The sequence below is a fragment of the Durio zibethinus genome, chromosome 18, assembly GCF_047325235.1.
Source record: "Durio zibethinus cultivar Kanyao isolate XHJ-2024 chromosome 18, ASM4732523v1, whole genome shotgun sequence".
NCBI lineage: Eukaryota > Viridiplantae > Streptophyta > Magnoliopsida > Malvales > Malvaceae > Durio > Durio zibethinus.
The window spans coordinates 9,287,432-9,299,893 of record NC_143179.1 but is presented as its reverse complement, the minus strand read 5'-3'; the positions used below and the strand labels follow the sequence as shown (position 1 = coordinate 9,299,893).

The 12,462-nt window shown below is 34.8% G+C and overlaps 3 protein-coding genes across 3 annotated transcripts; 2 read left to right on the top strand and 1 right to left on the bottom strand.

Annotated features, from left to right (window-relative positions):
• Nucleotides 1–17: 17 nt before the first annotated feature.
• Nucleotides 18–3,340, top strand: LOC111299348 (VAMP-like protein YKT61). Its single transcript, XM_022894491.2, has 6 exons — nucleotides 18–348; nucleotides 679–776; nucleotides 1,361–1,465; nucleotides 1,625–1,690; nucleotides 2,630–2,716; nucleotides 3,036–3,340. Exons 1-6 carry the CDS (start codon nucleotides 156–158, stop codon nucleotides 3,084–3,086), a joined length of 600 nt encoding a protein of 199 aa, XP_022750226.1. The 5' UTR covers nucleotides 18–155; the 3' UTR covers nucleotides 3,087–3,340.
• A 1,134-nt stretch (nucleotides 3,341–4,474) lies between these two features.
• Nucleotides 4,475–5,843, bottom strand: LOC111299347 (temperature-induced lipocalin-1-like). The gene is made up of 2 exons (XM_022894490.2): nucleotides 5,382–5,843; nucleotides 4,475–5,011 (listed from the first exon to the last, which is right to left on the bottom strand). The coding sequence occupies exons 1-2, from the start codon at nucleotides 5,751–5,753 to the stop codon at nucleotides 4,826–4,828; spliced, it is 558 nt and encodes a 185-aa protein (XP_022750225.2). The 5' UTR covers nucleotides 5,754–5,843; the 3' UTR covers nucleotides 4,475–4,825.
• A 1,508-nt stretch (nucleotides 5,844–7,351) lies between these two features.
• Nucleotides 7,352–12,183, top strand: LOC111299350 (uncharacterized). Its single transcript, XM_022894493.2, has 10 exons — nucleotides 7,352–8,825; nucleotides 9,087–9,267; nucleotides 9,622–9,755; nucleotides 9,857–9,969; nucleotides 10,427–10,550; nucleotides 10,658–10,813; nucleotides 10,899–11,051; nucleotides 11,197–11,276; nucleotides 11,452–11,501; nucleotides 11,600–12,183. The coding sequence occupies exons 1-10, from the start codon at nucleotides 8,451–8,453 to the stop codon at nucleotides 11,728–11,730; spliced, it is 1,497 nt and encodes a 498-aa protein (XP_022750228.1). The 5' UTR covers nucleotides 7,352–8,450; the 3' UTR covers nucleotides 11,731–12,183.
• The last annotated feature ends 279 nt before the right edge of the window (nucleotides 12,184–12,462 follow it).

Below are 12,462 nucleotides of genomic sequence, written 5' to 3'. Positions count from 1 at the left end.
CTCCCGTCCCTTTCCTCTTACGAATCTCATCGGCACAAAGTGTCTGCACGCTAAACCAAACAAAGAAAAAGAATTTTTTTCGCAGAGGGAATAAATTTTATTATTTATTATTTATTATTAATTTTTTGGGGGAAAATTGCTAGAGAAAGGGAAAGATGAAGATCACGTCGTTATTGGTGTTGAAGTGCAACCCGGAAGGATCCGATCCGATAATACTAGCGAACGCATTTGATGTGAGCCATTTTGGTTACTTCCAAAGGTCAAGCGTCAAGGAGTTTATCGTCTTCGTTTCTCGAACCGTCGCCAAACGTACCCCTCCCGGTCAGCGCCAGTCCGTCCAGCACGAAGGTCCGTCCTTTCGGTTCAACCCGATTTAACTTTCTTAATTTTGTGTTATACGATAGCATATGATTAATATCTGTGGCGATGAGATTAATAAACCGTGTTTGGATCTTCTAATTTTTTGATCTGTTCCAAAATATGCTTTTATCATAATTCGGATGCTTTTTTCTATCGATTAATAAAGATTTGACCTTTGTATGTAAAGATGATTTTTTTTTTTGTGGATTTTGTTTCTTTTTTAGGTTTGAGAGTATGATTTTGTTGATTATGATGAGACTATGCGAAATTATGATTTTTTTTTAATTCTAATTTTGTTGTTTGGTGATGTTCATGTAGAGTACAAGGTACATGCTTATAACAGAAATGGACTTTGTGCCTTGGGATTTATGGATGATCACTATCCTGTTCGAAGTGCTTTTTCACTTCTCAACCAGGTAAAGGAAACTAAGTGCAACTCCAATTTTTCTTAGTGTCATGATTTGCTTTTTGCTTCAGTGTCATCCAATATTATTGACTGCAATATCTGCTGTTTTGTATTGGTTGTGTTGAGTAATGTAAGTATAAATTTACGGGTTTCCCACTAACTTTTGGTATGAACGGCCGTGTTTCGAGAAAGTATTCAGAAAGTATCAATGACAGTTAAAATTTTCTTTTACAAATGATTACTTTTTGTTTCATGTTCACTTGTAACTCACTCATGTTTGTGCCCATTGTTTGGCACATATGTTTGTGTTATCTTTTTTGTATTGTGGGTAGATAGATAGAGGTTCTGTTGCCCTTCTCTTTGCATATGATAGTGACAACTAGATGGGTGGGTGGAGGAAGATATTTTGTGTGTGTGTGTGTGTGTGTAATGCCTTAAGAGTGTAAGACGATGTCAAGAGTCTGTGGGTCACATGTCATTGCATTTGGTATGCATCTGTTTTTCATTGTTCTTTGCAATGATGTTGTGAAAATTTCTGTTAGTTTCTATCTTCTTTCGTTACTTTGATAAATTTCAAATGATACTATTTGGCAGGTGCTAGACGAATATCAGAAAAATTTTGGGGAATCATGGAGAACTGTGCAAGCCGATAGCGCTCAACCTTGGCCCTATTTGAATGAAGCTTTGACCAAATTTCAGGTATCTGTTTTCTTTCTCATGCATGTCTGCTGTGGTTTTAATGTGGCATGTGGAATTATACTTTTTAAATTAATCTCATAAGCTATTTTGAAAGGATATTAGTTGGAGCTTTAGAGGAGTTATTTTGAAAACCTTTTCTAACCCTCTTTCCACCTTCAGGACCCTGCAGAGGCTGATAAATTATTGAAAATTCAGAGGGAGTTGGATGAAACTAAAATCATCCTTGTAAGTATTTTGCTGTTGTAGTTGTTGCATAGATTTGATGATTTTGTATGCTTTCCCTTTAGCTTTCAGATATCATAGAATGGAAACTTCTTCAAATTTTCATTTTGTTGACAATTCATACTTGTATTGACTGTTGATTGTGTAACATGCAAAAGACATTAGATAGAAATTGTTTTTGCTTTAATGTTGTGATACGATGATAACATTTATAGAAAGATTTGTTTATAAATAGCAAACTAGTCATCACTAGGAGTAATGTTATGGAAACTGGTTCTGTACTTTTTTGGTTGGATGATAGGAGTACAATTTTTAATTCTATTGGTTTCTTAAGTTGTTCCTGTTTCATATGCAGTTATCAGGGAAATGAGTGGAAAAGTGCCAAACTGGGTTTGTTGATGTTATACTTATAGCCTATTGTTGTTGGGGAAAAGAAAGGTGTTGTGAATTATTCAAGTTTAGGTCATATCGACTGCCAAGTGGCTATTTAGATAAGATGAAAAGGTCCATGGTTAATGCTAACTGAAGTGTATTTAGGTTCCATTCTTTGCATATGGTTTGTTCAAATTAGTTCATACTTGTAAACATTGCTAATGGTTGGCGGCAATTCCTTGTGGAATTGATTACAGAACCATAGACATATTGTTTCATAGTTTGATATGTATGGCACTTCAAGCAATTATTGAGTGCCATCTGTTCATTTTCTCAACTTGAGGGTTTTAAAGGAACATTGGCTAGGTAATGGTTTAAATAGCAGCCTATGTTAGTTATCTTGAATTCTTTCCTTGTATTTTCTTATCGTCTGGTAATTTTCTGTCAACTTTTGCTGTTAAAAATGTAATTTGAAGATGAATTGTTGACAGAATTACTACGTGTGTGTTGGCATTTTATTGATTATTAATTCTCCTGTCATTTATTAAAATGATTATTTATGTGATGCAGCATAAAACTATTGATAGTGTTCTTGCACGAGGTGAGAGGTTGGACAGTTTAGTTGAGAAGAGTTCAGACCTGAGTGCGGCATCACAGGTACACGTGCAAGACCATAATCCCTTATGCATTCACCAACTTGCATGTCCATCTAACTCTGCTTTGCAAGACCAGTGTTTCTCTCCTCTTTTATCATGTTTATTAATAGTTGCCCATTCTAGTGTTAGCTTTTCTTTCTGTGTACTTCTAGAACTTTTTAATTGTCTTTACTACATGGTAAATTGATATCATTATATTTTGTCTTGAAATGTTCCTGAATATGGTGGGTATGTGACAATTATTGTCATGATCATCTGAATTCAATTGAGCAACCATATAATGTTGCTAACATTGAACCTAATCTTGGTTATTAAAACAGATGTTCTACAAGCAGGCTAAGAAAACCAATCAATGTTGTACCATACTGTAAACTTCTAGAGAAAGCAGCGATGCTGTGATGGCATTCACTTGTTTTAGGGTCTGAAGCTGGTGGTGACTGTAATTTGTTTATAATAGTTTATCAAAATTGTTTGTTTGTTTGAGTGGCATTCTCTTTCTGGGCATGTCTTTGGGATGCAAAGAGGAGCGAAACCAAAATATTTACAAGATTTTCATATTATAATACTATATATATTATCACTTGTACGCGTATTCTAACAAATAGTAGATCTTAATTCTTGTTTCTATGGATGCATGCGATTCTTATGTTATGCTACTATATAGGGTTTGTCTTGGCTTGTAAACATCTAAATATATATATATATATATATATATGTATGTATGTATGTATTATGTACTTAACACGCATTCTCAGGTTAGTGCAAGACGTGTTGTCGAATGCGTCATTTCAAACACCTTAATGTTGTTTTTCTCTGTTCATCTTATTTTCGTCCTGCAACTGGTGAAGTAAAGCTCATAGTAATTGCTCTTTTCTAGAAGGTTCCGATTAAAATCTCCAGCGACACATAAACATATTACAGAGTATTTGAACTTTATTCGAAAATCCTTTTTTATTTCACAAAAATTATTTTCCCAGTATAGATTTAAATTTCTGTGTATAAAATAACTGCCGTTTGTTTCTGAATGTGAAATTGAGCGTGTGATCAACTGGGCTACATTTGTAAGATAATTATGTTTTGGCCACACAAGTAATAAAACCAGTTAGATGCATTTTGACGCCCTCACCGGTCCCGCCCCCCGTTGGACCTCTCGGCTGCTATCTCAGTAGTTTTGAGCTAGATTTAATAATTTAATACTTTTGACCTAGATTTGATAATTTAAAATATGAATATAAAATTGATATGAATAAAAAATATAAAAATATTATAATTTAAAATTTAAATAAAAATTATAAATAATTTTAATAAAATAAAAATATATTTTTTATATTTTCATATTAATATAAATTATGATATATAATTTTTTTATAATATATATTATAAATATATTAATTATTAATTTTTTTTCGATATAAATATATAAATATACAAATATCAGATCCAGCCCATAGCTAACCTAATGGCAATCAATGTCAACTGGCCCATGCTTAAGTCAATCATAGATAATTGACTGAAACTGCTAATGCTATCCAGTATCTGAAGCCTTGAAAAATGAGGAGCGGCTGGTTGAAAAAGCCAAAATGGAAAAAAGTGTACTTACATTTGTAAAATCAGAAGTACATGAAATTTCAGTACAAATTTTGCATGCCATAGTCAAAGCAAGTTTATTCGCATGCCATGATCAAAACAAGTTTACTTATCGCTATTGCATTCATGATAATAACATATAGATAAGCATGCTGTCACATCAGAGAAGGGATGAGGTTAAAGATGGACCCTGATCATATTCAACCACCATCCATAATTGGTTTCCAAGAACCAAGTATAATTGTACACGTTTTATAATCCTTCTTCCATCATGCTTTTGCGTACACACCATAGCAAACTTGCATACAGCTAGATGAGTTCATGATCCAAACCATCAAAATGTACATAGTTCAGGGATATTGACAACAAGAACTTACATTCATACATCAATTTCTTTACAAAACAAACACAAGATGGAAATTGACTTTAGACTGCTAATTCTATGCTATAAACTGGATTTTGAACCACTATTTATTCGTGTTCTTCTATTAAACCATGCATATATAGATCATCATTCAGATTCCTACCTTCCAAATATGGATTTGATCCACCAAATGCCTTTGGTGTCCTTGGGGGTGTCCTCTCCTTCTGGTGGAGGATCGCTTTGTGGGTTCTTGTGCAGTTTGCTCACATCATAACCCTCATCTTTGGCCTTCTGCACCAGCCGATTGTAGATTTCATCATCCATTTGCGTCTGCCTGCATAATATCTACAAACATAACCCACAAATATTCCAACAGAACCGATCATCAGTAGATGCAACAATAATCACTGAAGCTATGCATGCCTCTATGGTAAAGAAAAATAATTATCCCAATAGAACAGTCGCTACATTTCTTGTCCTACATTAACACTATCTCTTCTCCCACTTAATTTTTTATCCTCTCCTCCCAAATCATCTAAATCAGCCTATATAATCAGTGTAATGCTAACATACTCCATAATTCCTACTGATCATATGCCTACATGCTGCATATACATAATTACAGAACTCCACTTCTGGGTTTGAATATGAGCTGATTTGAAATTATTATTAACTATAATTACTAAAAAAGAGATTGTGAGGGTAAAAGACATACCCAAAGATACTTCCTGCTAGGGTTACCAATGAGAGCATACTGATAATCATCATCAATGTACAAAACCCAGTAATCCCCAACAACAGGAATGATGGGCAGGAAAGGAGGAACATAGAATTTCACTTTCAGCTTTGCGTCATCACTCTTGGGATCAGCCTTGTAGGCAGAGCCTTCTATAGACACTCTTTTGCCATCAGTAAAAGTCTCATTAAGCACATGCACTGTCCCATCTTCATTCAAAATATAGGTAGCCCTTGTGTTCACCCCATTCCTAGGCTGAAATATTGATGGGAATGAAGCTATCTCGTACCACCTTCCCATGTATCTGCTGATGTCCAAATTCTTCACCACTTCAATTGTTTTCTTGGACATTGTTTTGGGTTCTTGTTTAGCTTGTAAGAAGATAGATTTTTGTCGGGGTTCAAGATAGTTAGTAATCTTCTTTTTGTTGATTCCTGATAAGGTAATATAGGGAAAAAATATTTGGTGCATTACAATGGAAATTCTTAGGTGAAACGTGGAGGACTAGTGGCCTTACAAGTGTACGTATGCATGGCTGAAACTACCGGATGCACTTGGAGGCTTCTGGGCCATCTATGGGAAGTAGGAACAGTTTCCAGTCACGTGATTGAAAAGAAGCAAACTTAAGGAGGAAGAAAACGAAAACACTGGAAAAGATACGGTAAGAACAGTCCAATTAGTCAGTATCAGCTTATCTTCACCTTTGGAAAGATCCAAATAGCACCTTTGGGCTTTGTCAGAACTCAATTCTAAGTAGTATAGAAGGACTTTCTTAAGCCACCAAAAAGCCCAAAATTTTGATATTGGGTTGGATCAAGTTGGGACTGGAGTCTAGATGCAGCTCTTCGGCCCATGAGAAGCTCTGATTATGGTATAGACACGAGTGGGATCTGCAGTCTGGACCAATCCTAATGAAATTTCTGTAATATTTTACTTGCTATCCTAACTTAAACAGAAGGAAAATGGCATTATTTGAAAGAATACGCTGTTAAGTGTAAATCATGTCCTAACAAATTTCTACTCAAAATTTAAAATTCTAGGTTGGGTTTATTTCTACACAAAAAGGGATGATGCAGTTTTCAAACGAGGAAAAAAAAAAAGAACTAGACTAGATTATGAGTAAGTGATTCGTAGTTTCCCAAGACGGATTTAATCCACCGCCATTGGGGGGCGGTTTTATCTCCTTCTGGTGGAGGAGGTTCACTTTGTCGTGTCTTCTGCAGGTTGATAAAACATCATAACCCTCGGCTTTAGCCTTCTGCACCAACTGGTTGTATAATGTTGGATTCCTATCATCGATATGATTCTCCCTGCATAATAATATCTACAAAAAGCAACACAATGAAAAAAACTGAGAAGAGAATCAAATCAAAATTGCATAAAAATACAGGTATATTATACAAAGATTTTGAGAGGGGACTATCATAAAAGCATACCCAAAAGATACTCCCTGCTAGGCTGGCCAACCGAAGCAAACTTGTAATTATCACGTATATATAAAACCCAATAATCTCCAACAATGGAATTTAACTTTGAGCTTGGCCTCTTTGATGCTGGGGTCAGCCCTGAAGCCACTGCCCTCAATGTTTGCTCTCTTGCCATCAGACCAAGTCTCATTCAGCACATTCACAGTTCCATCTTCATTTAAAGTGTATGTAACCTTTTGTTCATTCCATCTTTGGCCTGAAATCATGATGGGAATGAAGCTATCTCATACCATCGTCCCTTGTACCTTTTGATATCGAGATTCTTCACTGCTTGCATTTCCTTTTCTACAAAATTTGCCACAGGTTTTATAGAGGTTTCACTATATAGAGAAATTTTTGGTGCAGTGGAGATTCTGTTTTTAGAATCTGAATATAACTTGCCGAATGAAATTTTGATATTTGATTCCAAGAATAGCTAGATTTCATTTCTTAAGGAACATATGACCAGGTAAGGAGCTCCAGAAAAAAAAAAGAAAAAAAAATAGAGAGAGAGAGCCTGCACTAATGAAAAGGATGATTGGAACTGATAAAGAAATTCATAATGACTGCATAATAAACTCCTTTAAACAGTGATTCATGGGTCCTTTAACAAAGACGAGCTGTGTTAATCATGTGCTGCATTTATCATTCATTTCTTTGGAATGAAGGTGACTGGCCAAGTGACATTTCTTTCATCACTGTTAACACAAGAAGTATTGAAAGTCAGTAGGTTGGTTTCAGAGGCCAGTTGGAATTCAATCTTTTTGGTGCATCTTTGATTTGATAATTGATCAACATCTAACCTCTATAAATGTTATGAACCCCCCAAGTTGAAGCTCTTAAAAACAAGAAAAGTTAAACCGATATTTCATCCAACTAAAAGAAAACCATTAATTGAATTTTAGCATACTGAAAACAATAGCAGTAATATTTATTGTGCTTGCCAAACTTCAGCATATTGTTTATAGCTGGAAAAAGAAAAACCTAAGTCTTATATGTATGGGGTTTAAGTTAAAACTGAGATGTACTCTTTGCCTTTGGTCAGTCTTTAATCCTTTAACTTACTAGTTTGCTTCTATTTTAGTCAAAAATCCCATTGGACAACCTTTTCAATGATCGGGACATTGATCCTGTGAGCCCCAAGCCTTGCAGTTGCAGTCATTTATTTTTTCCTTTTACAAAAGAGAGACCTGGTTTAATGTATAATAAAACAGACAACCTACCATCATTAATTTTTTTTCTTTTTGCCACTCGAACCTAATAACAATACCAACTAGTTATCCCTAAGAAAAACAATAATTTCAAAAAAAAGATTGCTGCCAGAGACGATGTTTTGCCTGCTATTCTTAGCATCAGCCGGCAGTTGGCAGCCAGCTGACAAATGAGAGCTATTCAACTCAATAAGGTTTTAGCACACTTCATGGTCCATAACCATCGATCTATGTACTGTGTACAAAGTATCATGAAATCAAAATTTTAATTTTTACCTTCCCCAACTGTTCTGACTTACAAAAGAGTTTAGCAGTTAAAGCCAAGGAAGCGGCAACCCAGAACCAGCAATTTGCTTCCTGTGAGTAAAACAATGGCTCCTTGCCTATCCGTTTTCTTTCTATTCCTCATCATTTTTTCTGCAACACTAACAACACCAGCCAATTCATTGCCAACATTTTTTATTAGACCTGCTTATCAGTCTTTGATCAAACAATCCAAGACTCTAAAACCAAAGCTTCCATTCAAGACTCATTACTTCCCTCAGACTTTAGACCACTTCACTTTCCAACCAAAGAGCTCCAAAATATTCTACCAAAAGTACCTAATCAACAGTCATTACTGGCACAATGGCGCTCCAATCTTTGTCTACACTGGCAATGAAGGAGACATTGATTGGTTTGCTGCTAACACGGGGTTCATGCTTGACATTGCTCCCAAGTTCAAAGCTCTCCTTGTTTTCATTGAAGTAATGTTTACAAAGCCACTTTCTCAGGATTCTATTATATGAGTTAAAAAAAAAGGTTATTTGGGACCTGGGAATAACTCACAGCACTTAAAATTGCTTCTTGGTCTTCGAAGACCACTGAAATTACATTGGTCTACTGTCACTCTATGGGTGTTTTCCCAAAACTGTCTGAAAGCATATCCTAAAACCCGTATCTTTTTCAAAACATTAATTTTTCGGTAACTTATTGTAATGGGTTTGCTTTTGTTGGGAAATTTTCAGCATAGATTTTATGGGGAATCAATGCCATTTGGGGAAAAAACGAACCAGTCAGCAAATACCTTGGGGTACTTGAATTCACAGCAAGCCTTGGCTGATTTTGCAGTTCTGATAAGGAGCTTGAAGCAGAATCTGTCATCTGAAGCATCTCCTGTCGTGGTCTTTGGTGGGTCTTATGGAGGAAGTAAGTTTAAAAGAAACCCCATATATAGGCTATAACCATTCATTTTCTTAGTGTTTTTCAAAAAGTTATTGCTATGATTTATGGATTACTATGAGCATGACTATCTTGCAGCTAATTGTTAGTAATAATTAGCAAAGAACATCCTTTTCCTTTACCTTCCTGATCATCACAGTAAAGAATTTCAAGGAACATCTTTCATTAAAGAAACATCTGTACTTAACTGGTGTGAATGCGTGATACTGCTATACTGGTAGTTGAAGTGAATTTATCAGAAAAAGGTTTAAATTGCTGTTTCTTTTTAATATCATTATTCCTTTCATTTTCTTATTATTATGAAAAGATTCTTTCTCGCAGTGCTGGCAGCGTGGTTTAGACTTAAATACCCTCATATAACAATTGGTGCATTAGCTTCTTCAGCCCCTATACTACACTTTGATAAGATAATCCCATGGTCAAGCTTCTATGATGCTGTTTCCCAGGATTTCAAGGTTATCTTTAGTTCTCACATAGTGATGAGTTTGTGCTTGAAGTTTACATTTCTTTGTGTTCTTCAATTCTGCTCTATAGCTAAACTAACACGGGCATTCAGGATGTGAGCTGGAATTGCTATGAAGTGATAAAGGGGAGCTGGGCAGAACTGGAGGCAATGTCAACTCGGAAAGAAGCCTTGGCAGAACTAAGCAAAGCTTTCAGAACCTGCAAGTGAGTTATGAAATCAGGATTATATTCAGTAAACTTGTTTCTAGAGTTTGATTCTGATCATTAGATTGTTGTGAAGTGGCTTGTCTATGAATGGAGTAAGCCTTCATTTCATTTGTAGGAAAAATAAATGTATGATTTCATCATTTAATTTTGGTTTCCTTCAATACATATTTTGTATGTTGTAAAGAGTACAATAAGGAATTATATGATAATGAAATAGTAATTTAGGTGAAATGAGACCATTAGTTTAAAGATGGTACAATCCTAGATGGAGGTTAATAGTGCCACAAATTGTGACACGACAATTTCCATAAAAATTCTTCTTACCTTTACCCAAGTTGAATACCAGCAATTACAGCCAAGTTCAACATTTTTCCTGTCATGAAACAATTTATATTATGCAGTTTACTTATTTTACATCCTGATAATTAATTATTTTTCTTTCTTCAAAGCTCAGGAGCCTTCATTCGACAGCTTCTGCTCGAGATTGGCTATGGACTGCTTTTGTTTATACAGCCATGGTTAATTATCCAACTGAAGCAAATTTCCTGAAGCCATTACCTGCCTATCCTGTGCAGCAAGTAAGACTTGTAAATAAGCTGGTTTGTTGCAAGCTCTAAGCTTTAATATTTTCAAAGATCTCTTGTTCATTCCTTATTTTGGCATTTAACCCTTTATTTACACGTAGATGTGCAAGATAATCGATAAATTTCCGTCAGGAGCAACAAAGCTTAGTCGCACTTTCGCAGCTGCGAGCTTATATTACAACTATTCTCGTTCAGAAAATTGCTTTGAGATAGAACATGAAGTTGATCCTCATGGCCTTCATGGTTGGGAGTGGCAGGTAAATATTTTGCTTTGTTTTCTAATATAAAATGTGCCAATTTCAAAGGCTTTGAAGTTGATTAGTTTTCCGAATGATTATGCAGACATGCACAGAGATGGTTATGCCAATGACTCGCTCTAAGGAGAGCATGTTTCCTCCATCTGAATTTGATTATAAGGAGTTTGCAGAACAATGCCAAACGAAATATGGAGTTCTGCCTCAGCCACACTGGATCACAACTGAATTCGGAGGCCAAGTGAGTGTTTTTTTTTTTTTTTTTTTCCATTTTTGCTCCTTGAATCTTACTATTGAGATATACCATTTTCAAGTTGTAGATAAACATGTCTTTTCTATTACTAGATTACAAGATTTGAACTTATTAATGTCTGTTGCCTATGCAGAGAATTGAGAAAGTATTGAAGAGATTTGGTAGCAATATCATATTTTCCAATGGAATGCAGGATCCATGGAGCAGAGGAGGGTAAGTTGTTAACTTTTTAAGTATTTCCTTTCTTCTGATTCATTAAACAGATAAGATGCACACTGCCAGGTGACCGTATATCCTGTTCCTTTAGCTTCTTAGATTACAATTTCCATTAGCCAAAACTAGCATCAATTTTCTATAAAGAAACTGAATTATGATTTAAATTATACAGTGTGCTGAAAAATATATCTGCCAGTATCATTGCTCTTGTCACAGAAAAAGGTGTGTCAATTATGACAAAGCATTTCTATTCTACATTTTGTTCACAACATTTGTCAATTGTTGTGAACTCAAGAATTTCTCCCATTGTTCTGTATCAGGAGCTCACCATGTTGATTTCCGGTCTGCAACAAAGGGCGATCCTGACTGGCTTATTCATCAGAGGAGGCAAGAAGTTGAAATTATCCAAAAGTGGTTAAATGAGTACTATGCTGATCTTAGACTTTCATAAATTAGTGACTTACAGAAGTTTTGATGTAAAACGTTGGCAATTTGGATCAATCAGTATTTTGAAACTCTTCTTACCATAAGTTTTTTGTCATCTAATTTTAGGTTCTCCCTAAGACTGATATAGAAATTAACCATTTATATCACCAAGCTATGATCACTCATCTTAGAAAAACTTGTAAAACTATTGCATTCCAACTTTTTCCAAGCCATCCAGGATCCAGGGTTGACTTGATTTACTAGTTACTGCTTACCCACAGGGGACCATTGCTCCGGCTTAACAGCTCTGAGCTGAGCCATGCCCTTCTTTAATCATGGGGCCTGATGACACCGACACAAATACGTGTTGGATTTTCCCTTCCAATTTATGATTAGTAGGAGGTTGGGATGTAAATGATATATTAATATTTATAAATTATCATAATTCTATTCAAATAAAATTCAAAGTTTACTTTATTATTATTGAATCAAGTTTAAATTTGAATAATTTAATTTATTAATCAAATCAAATTCGAATATTTTTTTTATTTGACTTGAGTTATTTATGAGTCTAATTAATTTTTTATATTTTAATATATTTAAATTATTTTAATTGATAAAATATCTTAAATTTGAGTTTAAATTTAAGTACAAATAATTGAATTTTTTATGAATATAAAAATTAAATTTATTTTTATATATTAATCTAACTTAATTAAGTGAGTTCGAGTAATTCGATTTTTTTCTCGAATCAAAT

What these genes read in the sequence shown, in the direction of transcription:
- LOC111299348 (XM_022894491.2), top strand. Translation starts at nt 156, where the DNA reads ATGAAGATCACGTCGTTATTGGTGTTGAAGTGCAACCCGGAAGGATCC. An exon ending in CCAGTCCGTCCAGCACGAAG is followed by an intron (nt 349 to 678) that starts GTCCGTCCTTTC and finishes ATGTTCATGTAG; the next exon opens with AGTACAAGGTACATGCTTAT. An exon ending in ACCTGAGTGCGGCATCACAG is followed by an intron (nt 2,717 to 3,035) that starts GTACACGTGCAA and finishes TTATTAAAACAG; the next exon opens with ATGTTCTACAAGCAGGCTAA.
- LOC111299347 (XM_022894490.2), bottom strand. Translation starts at nt 5,753, where the DNA reads ATGTCCAAGAAAACAATTGAAGTGGTGAAGAATTTGGACATCAGCAGA. An exon ending in CTAGCAGGAAGTATCTTTGG is followed by an intron (nt 5,012 to 5,381) that starts GTATGTCTTTTA and finishes TTATGTTTGTAG; the next exon opens with ATATTATGCAGGCAGACGCA.
- LOC111299350 (XM_022894493.2), top strand. Translation starts at nt 8,451, where the DNA reads ATGGCTCCTTGCCTATCCGTTTTCTTTCTATTCCTCATCATTTTTTCT. An exon ending in TGGTGGGTCTTATGGAGGAA is followed by an intron (nt 9,268 to 9,621) that starts GTAAGTTTAAAA and finishes TCTTTCTCGCAG; the next exon opens with TGCTGGCAGCGTGGTTTAGA. An exon ending in AAAGCTTTCAGAACCTGCAA is followed by an intron (nt 9,970 to 10,426) that starts GTGAGTTATGAA and finishes TTCAAAGCTCAG; the next exon opens with GAGCCTTCATTCGACAGCTT.